General features: G+C 41.7%; 1 protein-coding gene across 3 annotated transcripts in view; it reads left to right on the top strand.

Annotated features, from left to right (window-relative positions):
• SEPTIN14 (septin 14) overlaps positions 1-17012 on the top strand; it is a 72734-nt gene that overhangs the window by 23263 nt on the left and 32459 nt on the right. For all 3 annotated transcript variants that reach the window (XM_034964146.2, XM_055115970.1, XM_055115971.1), the window contains exon 6: positions 5449-5610. In XM_034964146.2, the coding sequence (XP_034820037.2) occupies positions 5449-5610 (162 nt within the window). The remainder of the gene's footprint in view (positions 1-5448; positions 5611-17012) is intronic.

Here is a 17012-nt window from a genome sequence, read left to right as displayed (position 1 = left end):
GGATTACAGGCATGCACCACTACACCCAGCTAATTTTTGTATTTTTAGTAGAGACGAGGTTTCACCATGTTGGCCAGGCTGGTCTCAAACTCCTAATCTCAGGTGATCTGCCCACCTTGGCCTCCCAAAGTGCTGGGATTTCAGGCGTGAGCCATCGCACCTGACCCAGTCTCACTTTTTAATCACTTCTTTGAAGGCTTTATCTCAGTTGAGGTCACATTCTGAGGTACTGGGGGGTTGAGGCTTCAACATACAAATTTTTTGGTTGCTGGGGGAGACAATTCACATTTGATAGATTTCAACCTTGACTTACCTCCCAGATCATGGCCATTTGCCTATAGAGTAGCACCCTTGGGAGTAAGTTACAAGATCCCCAGTGGATGCCTGAAAGCATGCATGGTACAGAGCCTGATATATACTGTTTTTTTCTATGCATACATACCTATCATAAAGTTTTATTTATAAATGAGATGCAGTTCTCTTTTATTATTAGTTATTATTGTTAGTTTCTTAGATGCAGACTGAAGCTAACAATAGTAACTAATAATAAAATAGAACAATTATAACAATACACTGTACTAAAAGTTATGTGAAAGTTACCTGTGTCTCTCAAAATATCTTTTTTTTTTTTTTTGTCTGAGACAGAGTTTTGCTCTTGTTGCCCAGGCTGGAGTGCAGTGGCACAATCTCGGCTCACTGCAACCTCTGCCTCTCGGATTCAAGTGATTCTCCTGCCTCAGCCTCCCGAGTAGCTGGGATCACAGGTGCCCGCTACCACGCCCGGCTAATTTTTTGTACTTTTAGTACAGATGGGGTTTCCCCATGTTGGCCAGGCTGTTCTCAAACTCCTAACCTCAGATGATCTGCCTGCCTCAGCCTCCCAAAGTGCTGGGATTACAAGTGTGAGCCACCACGCCTGGCCTCATAATATCTTATTATACTGTACTCACTCTTCTTATGATGATGCGAGATAATACAATGCCTATGTGTTGAGATAAAATGAGGTGAATAGTGAGATAATTCATATCCAGGGTGAGAAGGAGTGGGTCAACATGACATTTCATCACAGTATTTAGAATTGCATGCAATTTAAAACTTGTATATTGCGTATTTCTAGAATTTTTCATTTAATATACTTGGACTGCTGTTGATTATGGGAAATTGTGGAAAGTGAAACTGGGCTGGGCTCTGTGGCTCATGCCTGTAATCTCAGCACTTTGGGAGGCTAACGCAGGAGCATCGCTTGAGCTCAGGAGCTCAAGACCAGCCTGGGCAATGTAGTGAGACCCCATCTCTACAAAAAAATAGAAAAATTAGCCAGGCATGGTGGTGTGCACCTGTGGGATTGCTTGAGCCCAGGAGTTCCAGGCTGCTGTGAGCCAAGATCATGTCACTGCAATTCCAGCCTGGGCAACAGAGCAAGTCCCCGTTGAAAGAAAAGAGAGCGAAAGAGAGAAAGAGAGAAAGAAAGGAAGGAAGGGAGGGAGGAAGGGAGGGGGGAGGGAGGGAGGGAGGGAAGGAAGAAAAGAAAGAAGGAGGGAAGGAAGTAAAAAAGAAGGAAAGAAAAGGAACAAAGAGAAACTGTGGAAAATGGGGGATGCCTGTATTTTTAAAATAAAATTTACTATATGATACTGTGAAATAATCCCACTGATGTTTGACTAGTACCACTGATGGTGTGAAACAGAAAGCTTTTGTGATCCTGGTTACAGATCATATCAGACAGGATTCAGAATACAAGAGCCTGCAGGCAGCTACTGCTTGTTATATAGAAACAGCTAAGAAAAGCATAATTCTTTCCAGCAAAAACCTGGGACACATGAGGACTTCCTTTCAATAGGCTGCTTAAGCCCCATGGCTTCAGTAAAATCTCAAAATCGATATGAGACTCTGTTCATTTGATTAATTTTTCTAATTATTCAGCAGTTTTTTGTAGTTCGGTTTTATTGTACAGAAAATCAGTCCGTTGAATGTTTATGAAGCTCAGAACATGCAATGTTGTAGATTTATCCATACAGAAGGAATTTTAATTTTTGAATACGTAAAGGTCACAGGACATGTCAGTGGAAGCAGCTTTTGAATATTTGCTTTATCACTTGCTAGGTGTCTGTGACCTTGGGAAAAATGTCTAGCGCTTTCTGTGATTAAAAGCATGGGGAGGGCTGGGAGCCAGGGCTCACCCTGTAATCCCAGCACTTTGGGAGGCCGAGACAGGTGGATCACCTGAGGTCAGGAGTTTGAGAACAGCCTGACCAACATGGTGAAACCCTGTCTCTACTAAAAAATACAAAATTAGCTGGGCATGGTGGCACATGCCTGTAATCCCAGCTACTCGGGAGGCTGAGGCAGGATAATTGCTTGAACCCGCAGGCAGAGGTTGCGGTGAGCCGAGATCACGCCATTGCACTCCAGCCTGGGCAACAAGAGTGAAACTCTGTCTCCAAATAAATAAATAAATAAAAAAGCATGGGTAGTGGGTTCAAGCTGCCTGCTTTCACAAACCTGACCCTGTTACTTGCTCACTGTGTGGCTTTGGGAAAATTATGATGCCTCAATTTCTTTCTCTGTAATATTCATGCAACTCTTCCATAAGTCTAAAATTATTTTTCATAAAAAATTTAGAAGGGCCAGATATGGTGGCTCACGCCTGTAATCCCAGCACTTTGGGAGGCTGAGGAGGGAGGATTGCCTGAGCCTGGAAGTTTGAGACCAGCTAGAACAACATAGTGAGACCCTGTCTCTACAAAAAATACAAAAAAATAGCCAGGCATGGCAGCATGTGCCTGTAGTTCCAGCTACTCAGGAGGCTGAGGTGGGAGGATTGCTTCAGCCCGGGAGGTTGAGGCTGCAGTGAGCTGTGATCATGCCACCGCACTGCAGACAGGGCCACAGATCAAGACCCTCTCTCTCTCTCTCTCAAAAAAAAAAAAGGTTAAAAGTATATTTTCTTTTTTAAATATAGAAGGGCAATATACATATAAAGGAAATTGTCATATTATCAGATTCTTTTCTGCACTCAGCCCTAACAAAACATCCTGTCTTCAACTTAAATTAGTTGAAGACATCTTTATTTAGTTGAAGAGAGAAAAAGTTCTAAGTTGGGTTCCTTTTATCCAAGGAGTCTCAACTTTTACTATATATTGTTCAAACTGAAAAGAGACTTTGTACTTAATCTCAGATGTCATTAAGTAGTTGAAATAAATTAGATTTCTAGTTAAATTAAGAGCTGCTTCAAGTTCTTAATTAGTAGTACATTCAATAGTCAGGAATATACACTCTTTTTGTTGTTGTTGTTGTTGTTGAGACGGAGTTTCGCTCTTGTTGCCCAGGCTGGAGTGCAATGGCGCAATCTCGGCTCACTGCAACCTCTGCCTCCTGGGTTCAAGCGATTCTCCTGCCTCAGCCTCCTAAGTAGCTGGGATTACAGGCATGAGCCACCACGCCTGGCTAATTTTGCATTTTTAGTAGAGACGGGGTTTGTCCATGTTGGGCAGGCTGGTCTTGAACTCCTGGCCCCAGGTGATCTGCCAGTCTTGGCCTCCCAAAGTGCTGGGATTACAGGCGTGAGCCACTGCGCCCGGCCTGTCCATGGATTTTTTTAAAAATGTGTTTTGAGCAATCTAAAACAAAAGCAGTCTGCCTAAAATTTATATTTATGTATTTCTACTATATTACAGATATTGATTTTGTGGAGTTATAATTTAATAAGATATTTTAACAGTAATAAAATATTATATAATTTTGTATATTGTTATTTCCTAAAAAGTTTAGTTATTTAAGTGCAAATGCAAAAGGCAGGAGTGCTCATATTGAAGCACTAGGAAAAAACTTTGTGGGTAAAAATTCAACCTCAAATATGCAAATGTTTAACTTTCAATGTGGAAATTATGTCTTTTTACAAAAGAAAAATGAACATATTTGTTTGCAAGGTGTTCTTATACACACACACACACACACACGCACACACATACATACACACACGGCCTTTAGAATATGGTAACCGGGCCAGGTGTGGGGGCTCATGCCTGTAATCCCAACACTTTGGGAAGCTGAGGTGGTTGTATCCTGAGGTCAGGAGTTCGAGACTAGCCTGGCCAACATGGTGAAACCCTGTCTCTACTAAAAATGCATAAATCAGCCGGGTATGGTGGCGGGCGCCTGTAATCCCAGCTACTCAGGAGGCTGAAGCAGGAGACTTGCTTGAACCCGGGAGGCAGACGTTGCCGTGAGCCTAGATTGTGCCATTGCACTCCAGCCTGGGCGACAGAGCAAGATTCCGCCTCAAAAAAAGAAAGAATATGGTAATCAAAAATATCTATATTCTTTTTAGGTGGTCTTTGAAAAACAATAGCAAATCTATCTGCAAACACATCTAGGTGGGGCAAGAGAGTGAAAATGGGACATTAATTAAGATTGATTGATGGAAGAAGTGATGTAAAAAGTAGAAAGACAAAATCCCTTCCACAATTTTGAGGAAAGTTCTTTCAATTTGTCTTTTATCACTCAGCTTAATAAGAAATAAAATTGAAAATAAATTAAATAGACCAGGCACGGTGGCTCAGGCCTGTAATCCCAGCACTTTGGGAGGCTGAGGCGAGCGGATCACGAGGTCAGGAGATCGAGAATATCCTGGCTAACATGGTGAAACCCCGTCTCTACTAAAAATACCAGAAAGTAGCCGGGCGTGGTGGCGGGCGCCTGTAGTCCCAGCTACTCGGGAGGCTGAGGCAGGAGAATGGCGTGAACCTGGGAGGCGGAGCTTGCAGTGAGCCGAGATCGTGCTACTGCACTCCAGAGCCTGGGCAACAGAGCGAGACTCCGTCTCAAAAATAAATAAATAAATAAATAAAATAATTTACATTGTCCTACTATTTACATTTTACTAACTCCATATGTGTAGAGGTATAAGGGATTTTTAGAAGAGAAACAAGGTTGAGACTTCTAAACCTGAATTTGGATAAAAGATGAATCTTCAAAAGTATTGATAATTTTGGAAAATAATTTTTAAGAAAAGCATGACAGCCAGTGATTACCTAGTTATGCAATTTGTTGTCAGAGATTGTGAAGGCTTTACTATAAAAACTACAGGATGGCCGGGCGCAGTGGCTCACGCCTGTAATCCCAGCACTTTGGGAGGCCGGGGCAGGCGGATCACGAGGTCAGGAGATTGAGACCATCCTGGCTAACACGGTGAAACCCCGTCTTTACTAAAAACACAAAAAGAAATTAGCCGGGCGTGGTGGCGGGTGCCTGTGGTCCCAGCTACTCGGGAGGCTGAGGCAGGAGAGTGGCGTGAAGCCGGGAGGCGGAGCTTGCAGTGAGCCGAGATCGCGCCACTGCACTCCAGCCTGAGCGACAAAGCGAGACTCCGTCTCAAAACAAAAAACAAAAAACAAAAAAACTGTGGGTGAACAATGATGAGATTTTGTTTGTCTTCTTTCTTAATAGGTGAATATTATACCACTGATTGCCAAAGCAGACACAATTTCTAAAAATGATTTACAGACGTTTAAGAGTAAGATAATGAGTGAATTGATTAGCAATGGCATCCAGATATATCAGCTCCCAACAGATGAAGAAACTGCTGCTCAAGCGAACTCCTCAGTTAGTGTAAGTTTCAGTAACATATCTGACAAAGAGGCTAGAAATGAGTGTTTATCCAGAATCCAGTGTGAGAATTTTTAATTTTTTTAGTTTTGAAAAGCTTCTGCTGAGAATCGATTCTTTGTAAACAGATTTATTTAGATTTAATTCATACACCATGTTCCTCAAGGATATTGGCCTATAATTTTCTTCTTGAAAGTGTGTTTTCTTGCTTTGATATCAAGGGGATGCTGCCTCATAAAATGACTCTGAAGGTGTTACCTCTTTTTTCTATTTTTTCAAAGAATTTGAGGATGTTTTATATTAAATTTTCTTTGAAAGTTTGGTAGAATTTACCCATGAAGTAATCTGGTCCTAGGCTATATTTTGGAGTTTTGAAAAATTACTTCTTTAGTTTCTCTATTTGTTATTGGTCTCTTTAAGCTCTCTATTTATTCTTCATTCCATCTTGGTAGTTTATATGTTTCTAGTAATTTTACCATTTCTTCTAAGTTGTCAAATTGGTTGGTGTATAATTGTTCATAATAGTCCCTTATAATTCTGTTTATTTCTGTAAGAAATAAACTTCTGTAATAAGTTGTAATGTCTTCTCTTTCATTTCTTATTTTATTAACATATTCTCTCTTTTTGTTCTTAGTCTAAGTAAGGGCTTTGATTTTGAGTTTTTTTTCCCCAAATCAACTCTTACCTTCATTGATTAATTTTTTGTTTTGTTTTCTTTTTTGAGACAGAGTCTCACTCTGTTGCCCAAGCTGGAGTGCAGTGGCACAATCTCGGCTCACTGTAAGCTCTATCTCCCGGCTTCAAGCGATTCTCCTGCCTCAGCCTCCCAAGTAGCTGGGATTAGAGGAGCATGCCACCACACTTGGCTAATTTTTGTGTTTTTCGTACAGACAGGGTTTCACCATGTTGGCCAGGCTGGTCTCAAACTCCTGGCCTCAAGAGATCTGCTGGGATTACAGGTGTGAGCCACTGTGCCTGGCCGATTAAAACTTTTTTTATTCTCTATTTCATTTATTTATGCTCTAATCTTTGTTATTTCTTTCCTTCTGCTATTTGTGTGTGTGTGTGTTTGTGTGTGTGTAAAGTTAGGTTGTTTATTTGAGATCTTTTTTTTTTGAGACGGAGTCTCCATCTGTTGCCCAGGCTGGAGTGCAGTGGCGCAATCTCAGCTCACTGCAACCTCTGCCTCCCAGGTTCAAGTGATTCTTCTCCGTCAGCCTCCCAAGTAGCTGGGACTACAGGCGCGCGCCACCACATCCGGCTAATTTTTTTGTATTTTTAGTGGGATGGGGTTTCACCATGTTAGCCAGGCTTTCTCGAACTCCTGACCTTGGGCAATCTGCCTGCCTCGGCCTCACAAAGTGCTGGGATTACAGTTGTGAGCCACCACACAGGCGAGATCTTTTTTTAAAAAAAGATGTAGGTGTTTACTACTATAAACTTCCTTCTTTTTTTATTTTAGATTCAGAGGGTATAAGTGCATATTTGTCAAATAGATATATTGCATAATGGTGAGGTTTGGCTTCTAGTGTAACTATCCTGAAATAGTAAATATTGTACCCAACAGATCATTTTTTTTTGAGACATGATCTCGCTCTGTTGCCCTGGCTGGTGTGCGGTGGCGTGATCACATCTCACTACCAATAGATAATTTTTTGACCATTGGCCTCCTCCCAATCTCTCCCTTTTGGAGTCTCACTATCTATTGTTTCCATCTTTATGTCCTTGTGTACTCATTGTTTAGCTCCTGCTTATGAGAACATGTGGTATTTGATTTTCTGTTTCTGAGTTATTTCACTTAGGATAATGGCCCCCAGCTCCATCCATGTTACTGCACAGAGCATGATTTCATTTTTATGGCTGCATAGTATTCCATGGTGTATATATACCATATTAAAATAAATCCAGTCCACTATTAATGGACATTTAGGTTAATTCCATGACTTTACTATTATGAGTAGGAATGTAATACACGTGAGTGAAAGTGACTTTTTTATATAATTATTTCTTTTCTTTCAGATGCCTAGTAGTATAATCACTGGGTCGAATGGTAGCTCTATTTTTAGTGTTTCGAGAAATCTCTATGCTGTTTTTCATAGAGGTTGTTATGGACCCACCAACAGCGAATAAGCATTCATTATTCTCTGCATCCACACCAACATCTGTTGTGTTTATATCTTTGTGTGTGTGTGTATGTGTGTGTGTGTGTGTGTTTGAGACAGAGTCTCGCCCTGTCACTCAGGCTGGAGTTCAGTGGTATGATCTCATCTCACTGCAACCTCTGCCTCCTGGGTTCAAGAGATTCCCCTGCCTCAGCCTCCGAGTAGCTGGGATTACAGGTGCCTGCCACCATGCCCAGCTAATTTTTGTATTTTTGGTAGAGATGGGGTTTAACCATATTGGTCAGGCTGGTCTTGAACTCCTGACCTCAGGTGATCCACCTGCCTTGGCCTCCCAAAGTGCTGGGATTACAGGTGTGAGCCACTGCGCCCTGCCTTTATTGTGGTTTTAATTTGCATTTCTCTGATGATTGGTGATGTTGAGCAATTTTTCATATGTTTGGTGGCCACTTGTATGTCTTCTTTTGAGAAATGTCTGTTCATATCCTTTGCGGTCTTTTTTAATGAGGTTGTTTATTCTTTGTTGTTGTTGAGTTGTTTGTGTTCTTTTTAGATTCTGGATATTAGTTCTTTGTCAGATGCAAAGTTTGCAAGTATTTTGTTCTTATTGTGTAGGTTGTCTGTTTACTCTGTTGATTATTTCTTTTGCTGTGCTCTTTAGTTTAAGTCCCATTTGTGTATATTTGGTTTTGTTGCATTTGCTTTTCAGGTCTAAGTTATGAATTATTTTCCTAGGCCAATATCTAGAAGAGTTTTTCCTAAATTTTCTGCTAGGATTTTTATAGCTTCTGGTCTTTCATTTAAGTCATTAATACATCTTGAGTTAAAGTTTGTATATGATGAGAAATGGGAATTCAGTTTCATTCTTTTGCCTATGGGTAGCCAATTTTCCCAGCACCATTTATTGAATAGAATGCCCTTTCCCCACTGTTTATTTTTGCCAACTTTGTCAAACATCACTTGGTTGTAGGCATGTGATTTTATTATTGGTTCTTTATTCTCTTTTCTTTCACAATTTTTTTCTCCCTTTTTAAGCTGTATCCTTCCTAGCAATGGACTCTCTATTCCATTCCATTAATCTGTCTGTTTTTGTACCAATGCCATACTGTTTTTTTTAGTATAGCATTATAGTATAATTTGAAGTCAGACACATGATGCCTCTGACTTAGTTCTTTTTGCTTAGAAGTACTTTGGCTATTTGAATGCTTTTTTGGTTCCATATGGTATTTAGGATCGTTTTTTCTAATTCTGTGAAAAAATGATATTGGTAATTTGATAGGAATTGCGTTTAATTTGTACATTGCTTTAGTTAGTGTGGTCTTTGTAATGATGTTGATTCTTCCAATCCAAAAATTCCATAAATTTTTGGAATAGTTTCAGTAAGATTGGTACCAGCTCTTCATTATACTTCTGGCAAAATTTGGCTGTAAACCTATCTGTTCTTGTTTTTATTTGTTTGAAATTATTTTATTAGTGAGTCAATTTCATTACTTGTTATTGGTCTATTTAGGATATCTATTTTTTCCTGGTTTAGTCTTAGGAGGTTGTATGTTTCCAGGTATTTACCCATTTTCTTTTTTTTTTTTTAAAGGAATATAAAACTATTATTGACCACTGTTCACCAATATTTACAATAAGGTAAACAATATACAGTTGGGGCTGGGCGTAGTGGCTCACCCCTGTAATCTCAACACTTTGGGAGGCCAAGGCAGGCAGATCATGAGGTCAGGAAATCGAGACTATCCTGGCCAACACCATGAAACCCCTTCTGTACTAAAAATACAAAAAATTAGCCAGGTGTGGTGGCAGGCGCCTCCAGTCCCAGCAACTCGGGAGGTTGAGGCAGGAGAATAGCGTGAACCCAGGAGGCGGAGCTTGCAGTGAGCCGAGATCGCGCCACTGCACTCCAGCCTGGTCCACAGAGCGAGACTCCGTCTCAAAAAAAAAAACAAAAAACAAACAATATACAGTTGGATAACATTCTGATTACCACAAAGTTGTATTTCCTGGCTTTTGCTGAACCGGTAAAGCAAATACTGAAAAGATTGAGCCTACATGTAAGGAATGAGTTGGAGTAAAGAAAAAAACATGTAAGTCCTTTTTTTTTTTTTTTTTTTTGAGACAGAGTCTCGCTCTGTCGCCCAGGCTGGAGTGCAGTGGCGCGATCTCTGCTCACTGCAAGCTCCGCCTCCCGGGTTCACGCCATTCTCCTGCCTCAGCCTCCTGAGTAGCTGGGACTACAGGCGCCCGCCACCACGCCCGGCTAATTTTTTGTATTTTCAGTAGAGACGGGGTTTCACCGTGTTAGCCAGGATAGTCTCGATCTCCTGACCTCGTGATTCGCCCGCCTCGGCCTCCCAAAGTGCTGGGATTACAGGCGTGAGCCACCGCGCCTGGCCAAAAGCATGTAAGTCTTTTAGTTTACTTTTGTAATTTAAGCTATGAAGAGGCTTTTTTTTTTTTTTTTTTTTTTTTGAGATGGAGTCTCGTTCTGTCGCCCAGGCTGGAGCGCAGTGGCGCTATCTCGGCTCACTGCAACCTCTGCCTCCCAGGTTCAAACAATTCTCTGGAAGAGGCCATTTTTTGTTGCAGACTTGAAGAGCTGTTATTCACTGCCTCCAAGCTGCTCTGGGTCGAAGGTCTGCAGCATCTCTGGCCCTCTGCGCCTCCAGCTCCAGCCACATCCGAGCAGGGAGGGATGAATTTAACCATTTTATCTAGGTTTTCTAGTTTGTATGCATAGAGATATTCATATTAGTCTCTGATGATCTTTTGTTTTCTGTGGTATCAGTTGTAATGTCACTTTTATCACTTCTGATTGTGCTTGTGCTTACTTGAATCTTTTCTCTTTTTTCTTGGTTAATCTAGCTATCACCATATCAATTTTCTTTCTTTCTTTTTTTTTTTTTGAGACAGAGTTTTGCTTTGTTGTTCAGGCTGGGGTTCAGTGGCACGATCTTGGCTCACTGCAACCTCTGCCTCCCAGGTTCAAGCAATTCTCATGCCTCAGCCTCCTGAGTAACTGAGATTACAAGCACCTGCCACCATGCACAGCTAATTTTTTGTATTTTAGTAGATACGGGGTTTCACCATCTTGCCCAGGCTGATCTGGAACTCCTGAGCTCAGGCGATCCACCTGTCTTGGCCTCCCAAAGTGCTAGGATTATAGGCGTGAGCCACCGTGTCCGGCCTAGCACCATATCAATTTTCCTATCTTTTCAAAAAACAAAACAGGTTTTTTGAACTAACACAGACAAAAAAAAAAAGTAAATTTAAATAAATAAGAGTTCAATAAATCGGAAATTATGTAAAGCAACCAAACTTATGAGTTGTAGGCATTTCTGAGAGAGAAGAGGAAAAGGTAAAAAGATTGGAAACATATTTGAGGGAATAATCAGAAAAATTGTCTTGGCCTTGCTAGAGAGGTGCACATCCAGATACGAGAAGCTTGGAAAATACCTGAAAATACTTTGCAAGATGAACTTCACCAGACTATCCAAAGGCAACTTGAAGGAAAATACTCTGAAAGAAGCAAGAGACAATTTTCAAATCACCTATAAAGGAAATCACATTAGACTAACAGCCGACTTCTCAGAAGAAAGTTTACAAGCCAAAAGGCACTGGGATCCTATTTTCTGTCTGTCTTCTGCTTAGTCTAGCCTATTGTTAAAGCTTTCATCTGGCCGGGTGCGGTGGCTCATGCCTGTAATCCCAGCACTTTGGGAGGCCGAGATGGGCAGATCACGAGGTCAGGAGATCGAGACCATCCTGGCTAACACGGTGAAACCCCACCTCTACTAAAAATACAAAAAATTAGCCGGGTGTAGTAGTGGGTGCCTGTAGTCCCAGCTACTCAGGAGGCTGAGGCAGGAGAATGGCGTGAACCCGGGAGGCGGAGCTTGCAGTGAGCCGAGATCGCGCCACTGCACTGCAGCCTGGGCGACAGAGCGAGACTCTGTCTCAAAAAGAAAAAAAAAAAAAAAAAAAAAAAGCTTTCATCTGTAACCCAACCCTTCAGTGTGTTTTTCATTTCCAGAAATTCCATTGTTTTTATTTTAAGATATCTGTACTTCATTCACATTCTGCATTGTTCTGGTATCTTTGTGTTGATTTTCAGCTTTGTCTTGGAGCTCATTGAACTTCCTTATAATCCATATTTTGAATTCATTATCTTTCATTTCAGAATTTTCATTTTGGTTAGGATCCATTGCGAGAGAGCTAGTGTGTCCTTTGGTAGTGTCAAAACATTCTGCTTTTTTTTTTTCTTCATGATGCCAAACTTCTTATGATGGTTTCTTCTCATCTGGGAAAGTTGTCACTTCTTATTTTTGAATTTACTTTAATTTAGATGGGGTTTTTCCTCCTTGTGGGTGTAACTACAGCATATATTGGGTAGGGGGCTTTGGCTTTGTTTCTTTAGCCCTGTGCCCTTCTGTCAGTAGACTTTTTATTGATTTGTGTAGTTTAACCTCCATGCCAGTAAGTGGCACTTATGAGTAAGAGCCAGCTATGGCAGAAGCAGATGGTGTGTGTTTGATCTTTGTTTACTGTGATTTCCTGTCTGTTGTTTCAGGTGATAGACTGGTCTATGTAATGCCTAGACTCTGAGTTGCCTGTTCAGCCCAGAGGGGAAGACACAGCTGGGCAGAGCTGGACCACAAAGCTTACACACCAACATCTCAATGATGAATGTGAACAGTAGCCTTTAGAGGGTGGCTGGTGCAGCTCCTGGTGAAATGCTCACAGGTCTCTGTAGGGAGGGAAGAGCTGTACCAGCTCTACCTCCTGTGTAGGTAGGAACATGATCTGTTTCCCTATCCTACCCCTGTCCCAGAGTTCATGACTCTCAGTTCATACAGACCCAGTCATCTATCTCTAGGTCATAACATAGCCAAGAGCCATTGAAAATGCCTGTCTTGTGGCTCTTCATAGGAGCAACCTCAGGGTAGGACCTCTTCCCTCAGCCCAATACAGACAGCCCTGTGGCTTGCCTGTTCTCTCATGCAGGAATGCTGCTCCTTTGTGTACAAAGGGGAAGCAGCTTCACCTTTCAGCACATGAGGGTGGATTTCAGCTGTTGCAGTGTTGGCTAGCTGGGTCAGCACAGCCTTAGTCTCCAGAGAGAGCGACCAGGTGCCAATGGTGTACTGGGCTAGCCATTTTCTTGATTCTCAGATCCCTATATGGTGCTCTGGATGGCATGCATAAGTACTGGAGGGACTGGATCAGAAACAGGCTGCCATATGTGTCCTCAGGTACCCAGGGTTCAGGTGCTGGCTGTGATAGAGAGGGGCAGGCTGGCCCCCACACAGCTGGCAGAAAACTTAGGCAGGGGCAGGAAGAGTGCTCAGGCAACTGCAGAATGCTAAAATGACAGCAGTGCCAGGGCAGATTGCAAGTATCTGGGAGCCGGGCTCTCAGAAGGGTGCCAGGCCACAGCTGAAAAGATCAGAGGGCAGCATTGTTCTTTATTCTTTTTTTTTTTTTTTCCAGGACAGTGTTTTGCTCTTGTTGCCCAGGCTGGAGTACAATGGCATGGCCTCGGCTCACTGCAACCTCTACCTCCTGGGTTCAAGCAATTCTCCTGCCTCAGCCTGCTGAGTAGCTGGGATTACAGGCACCCTATATCACATTGGCTAATTTTTGTATTTTTAGTAGAGACGGGGTTTTGCCATGTTGGCCAGGCTGGTCTTGAACTCCTGACCTCAGGTGATCTGCCTGCCTCAGCCTCCCAAAGTGCTGGGATTACAGGTGTGAGCCACCTGGCCCAGCCCATCCTTTATTCTTAAAGGACAGCTTTTCTGGGGTAAAGTATTCCTTTTGGTCTTTCTCTTTCTTCCAGTACATTGAATCATCCCTCTGTTTCTTGATCTGCAAGATTCTGTTGAGAAATCCATTGATAGTCTTACGCAGCCTCCCATATATGGGACAAGATCTTTTTCTCTTGCTGCTTTCAAAATTCTCTTTGTGATATAGGTCAGGGTATGCAAAGATTCAGTTTGCAAAATCAGTAAGTTCTGAAAATCTAATGTATGGCAATGTGAATATAGTTAACAATATACAACATTGTATACTTGAAATTTGGTAAAAGAGTAGATCTACATGTTCTCACCCCCCAAAAAGCAAAGAAAATAATAATTATTTGAGGTAATAAATATCATAAATAATTGTGACATTTTTTGTTTTTGAGACGGAGTCTCACTCTGTCGCCAGGCTGGAGTGCAGTGGCACGATCTCAGCTCACTGCAACCTCCGCCTCCTGGGTTCACGCCATTCTCCTGCCTCAGTCTCCCGAGTAGCTGGCACTACAGGTGCCCGCCACCATGCCCAGCTAATTTTTTGTATTTTTAGTACAGACGGGGTTTCACCATGTTAGCCAGGATGGTCTCGATCTCCTGACCTTGTGATCTGCCTGCCTTGGCCTCCCAAAGTGCTGGGATTACAGGTGTGAGCCACTGCACCCCGCCAATTGTGACATTTTAATAAATATGATAAATAACTTAATTGTGGCAATTTTTCACAATGTGTATACATATCAAAACATCAAGCTGTACACCTGAAATATATACAATTTTATTTCTCAAATGCATATTTATTACTCATTCACAGAGGGATATGAATACTTAAAGGAGAGACAATCATTAAAAAAAACCTCTGAATCCCCAAATTCTGTCTTTGACATTTGACAATTTAATTATAATTTGTCTTGGTGTTTACCTATTTGGGTTTTGAATATTTGGGCTTCATGAATGTGGATGTTAATTTCTCTACCTAGATGTGAAAAGTTTTCAGCCATTGTTTCTCTAAATACTATTTCTATCTCTTTCTCTCTTTTCTTCTTCTGAGATTTCTATAATGCATACATTGGTTTGCTTGACGATTTTCCATAAGTTCCACAGGCTCTCTTCACTTTTTCCATCCTTTTTGATTTTGTTCATCTAATGATAATTTCAAATAATTTGTCTTAGAGTTCACTCATTCTTTCTTCTGCTTGACTGAGTCTTGCATTGAAGCTGTACACGAAAATTCTCAGTGCAATTATTTTACTTTTTAGAGCCAGAATTTTTGTGTTTTTTATTTCTTTATTGAACTTCTAATTTTGTTCATGTATTGTTTTCCCAATTTCATTTTGTCGTTTATCTGTGTTTCCTTGAAGCTTATTTAGCTTTTTTTTTAGACAATTATTTTGAATTTTTGCTGGGTGCAGTGGCTCACGCCTGTAATCCCAGCACTTTGGGAGGCTGAAGTGGGTGGATCACCTGAGGTCAGGAGTTTGAGGCTAGCCTGGCCAACATGGTGAAGCCCTGTCTCTACTAAAAATACAAAAACTAGCTGGGTGTGGTGGTGCATGCCTGTAATCCCAGCTACTTTGAAGGCTGAGGCAGGAGAATCACTTGAACCTGGGAAGTGGAGGTTGCAGTGAACTGAGATCACACCACTGTATTCCAGCCTGGGCGAGAGAGCGAGACTGTCAAAACAGACAAACAAACACAATTATTTTGAATTTTTTTCAAGTAGCACATGGATCTTCATTATTTTAGGGCCACTTAATGGCTCTATATTAGGGATTTCTTTTTTCTTTTTTTTTTTGTGGGGTTATGTTTGACTGATTCTTCATAATCTTCATAGTCTTGCACTGGTCTTTGCTTATTTAAAGGAGCAGTCTTGTCTTCTCGTCTTTACAGACTCGTTTTATTAGGTAAAGACATTCTCATGTTAGGCTCCCAACTGGCGTAACTACTTTAGGGACCATGGTCATGTGGGATGGATCGGGTCCTGGTCTTCTGTGGGTTCTGCAGTCAGTCTGTATGTGGGTGAAGCTCATGGAAGGACTTTGGGCAGGGAGCTTCAGTGCTTCGGTCTTGTGGGGTTGGAGCCAAGTCCACAGAGAAATATGGGTGCTTATAGGTCTGCAGCTGAGTCTGCGTTTAGTCTATTTGCTATTAAGGTGTGAGCCTGCCTTCTTAAAGTGGCTTTCCTTGGTCTTCAGATGTACTAGAATATCATAATCTCCTATCTGGACCCCAAAGCTCCCACAATGGCACTTTTGTCCATAGATGCTTGCCAAATTAGCATTTTCTCAGGGGATAAGAACTGGGATCTCCTATTCTCTTATCTTGCTGATGTCACTCTCCTTTAATTATTTAATCTTGGTTTCTCTTAGATCTATGGACATAATTATAATGGCTATTGGAAATACATTTTTTTTTTTTTTGATAAATCCAACATCTGAACAGTCTCACAGCCAGTTTCTGTCGACCACTTTATTTCTTTTTTAGGGGTATATTTTATTTTATACATTCCATGTAATATTTTGTTACAAATGGGGTATTTTAGATAATACATTGTAACAACTTGGGATAGGAGTTCTATCTCCTCCCCTAGAGCTTGTTATTGTTATTTATTTGTTCAGTAACTGGCAGAATTGTTTGAGTAAAGTCTATTTCTCCTCCTACAATGTTAAGCCTCTGATGTTGCTCTTCATTAAGGTGAAGTTTTAGGCAGGCCCATAGCTGCACTGAATGACAGTGGTTTTGGTTGCACTCTCTCTTTTCACATGATCATACCCAGCTGATAAGCTCCACTAATTGCTAGCTGATTGCTCAATTGTTTGCAGCACTGCCCTGTTAAATATATTGTTCTATAAATGAATTCTATCAAATATGTCTCCTTTTAGGGAATGATTTCTGAGGACAGTGTTTGACATTTGTTGCAACCCCAGGATGCCTCCTCCCAGCTTTCTTATTATTTGTTTCTCTCTTGCAAACTAGTTGGACTACAATTTAGCCTTTATTGGAATCTCCTTATAATTTTATTTCACCCCAACCTCCATCCTTCTTCTTTTTTTTTTTTTTTTAGAGATGGAGTCTCACTCTGTTGCCCAGGCTGGAGTGCAGTGGCATGATCTCGGCTCACTGCAACCTCTGCCTCCAGGGTTCCAGCGATTCTCCTGCCTCAGCTTCCTGAGTAGCTGGGATTACAGGCCCCCACCACCACACCTGGCTAATTTTTTTTTCTTTTTTGAGACGGAGTCTTGCTCTGTCGCCCAGGCTGGAGTGCAGTGGCTCGATCTCGGCTCACTGCAAGCTCCGCCTCCCAGGTTCACGCCATTCTCCTGCCTCAGCCTCCTGAGTAGCTGGGACTACAGGCGCCCGCCACCACGCCCAGCTAACTTTTTGTATTTTGAGTAGAGATGGGGCTTCACTGTGTTAGCCAGGATGGTCTCGATCTCCTGATCTCGTGATCCACCCGCCTCGGCCTCCCAAAGTGCTGGGATTACAGGAG

This window comes from Pan paniscus, chromosome 6, assembly GCF_029289425.2.
Source record: "Pan paniscus chromosome 6, NHGRI_mPanPan1-v2.0_pri, whole genome shotgun sequence".
In the NCBI taxonomy this organism is placed as follows: domain Eukaryota; kingdom Metazoa; phylum Chordata; class Mammalia; order Primates; family Hominidae; genus Pan; species Pan paniscus.
Note: the sequence above shows the minus strand (reverse complement) of the source record. Positions and strands in the feature narration are given on the sequence as shown.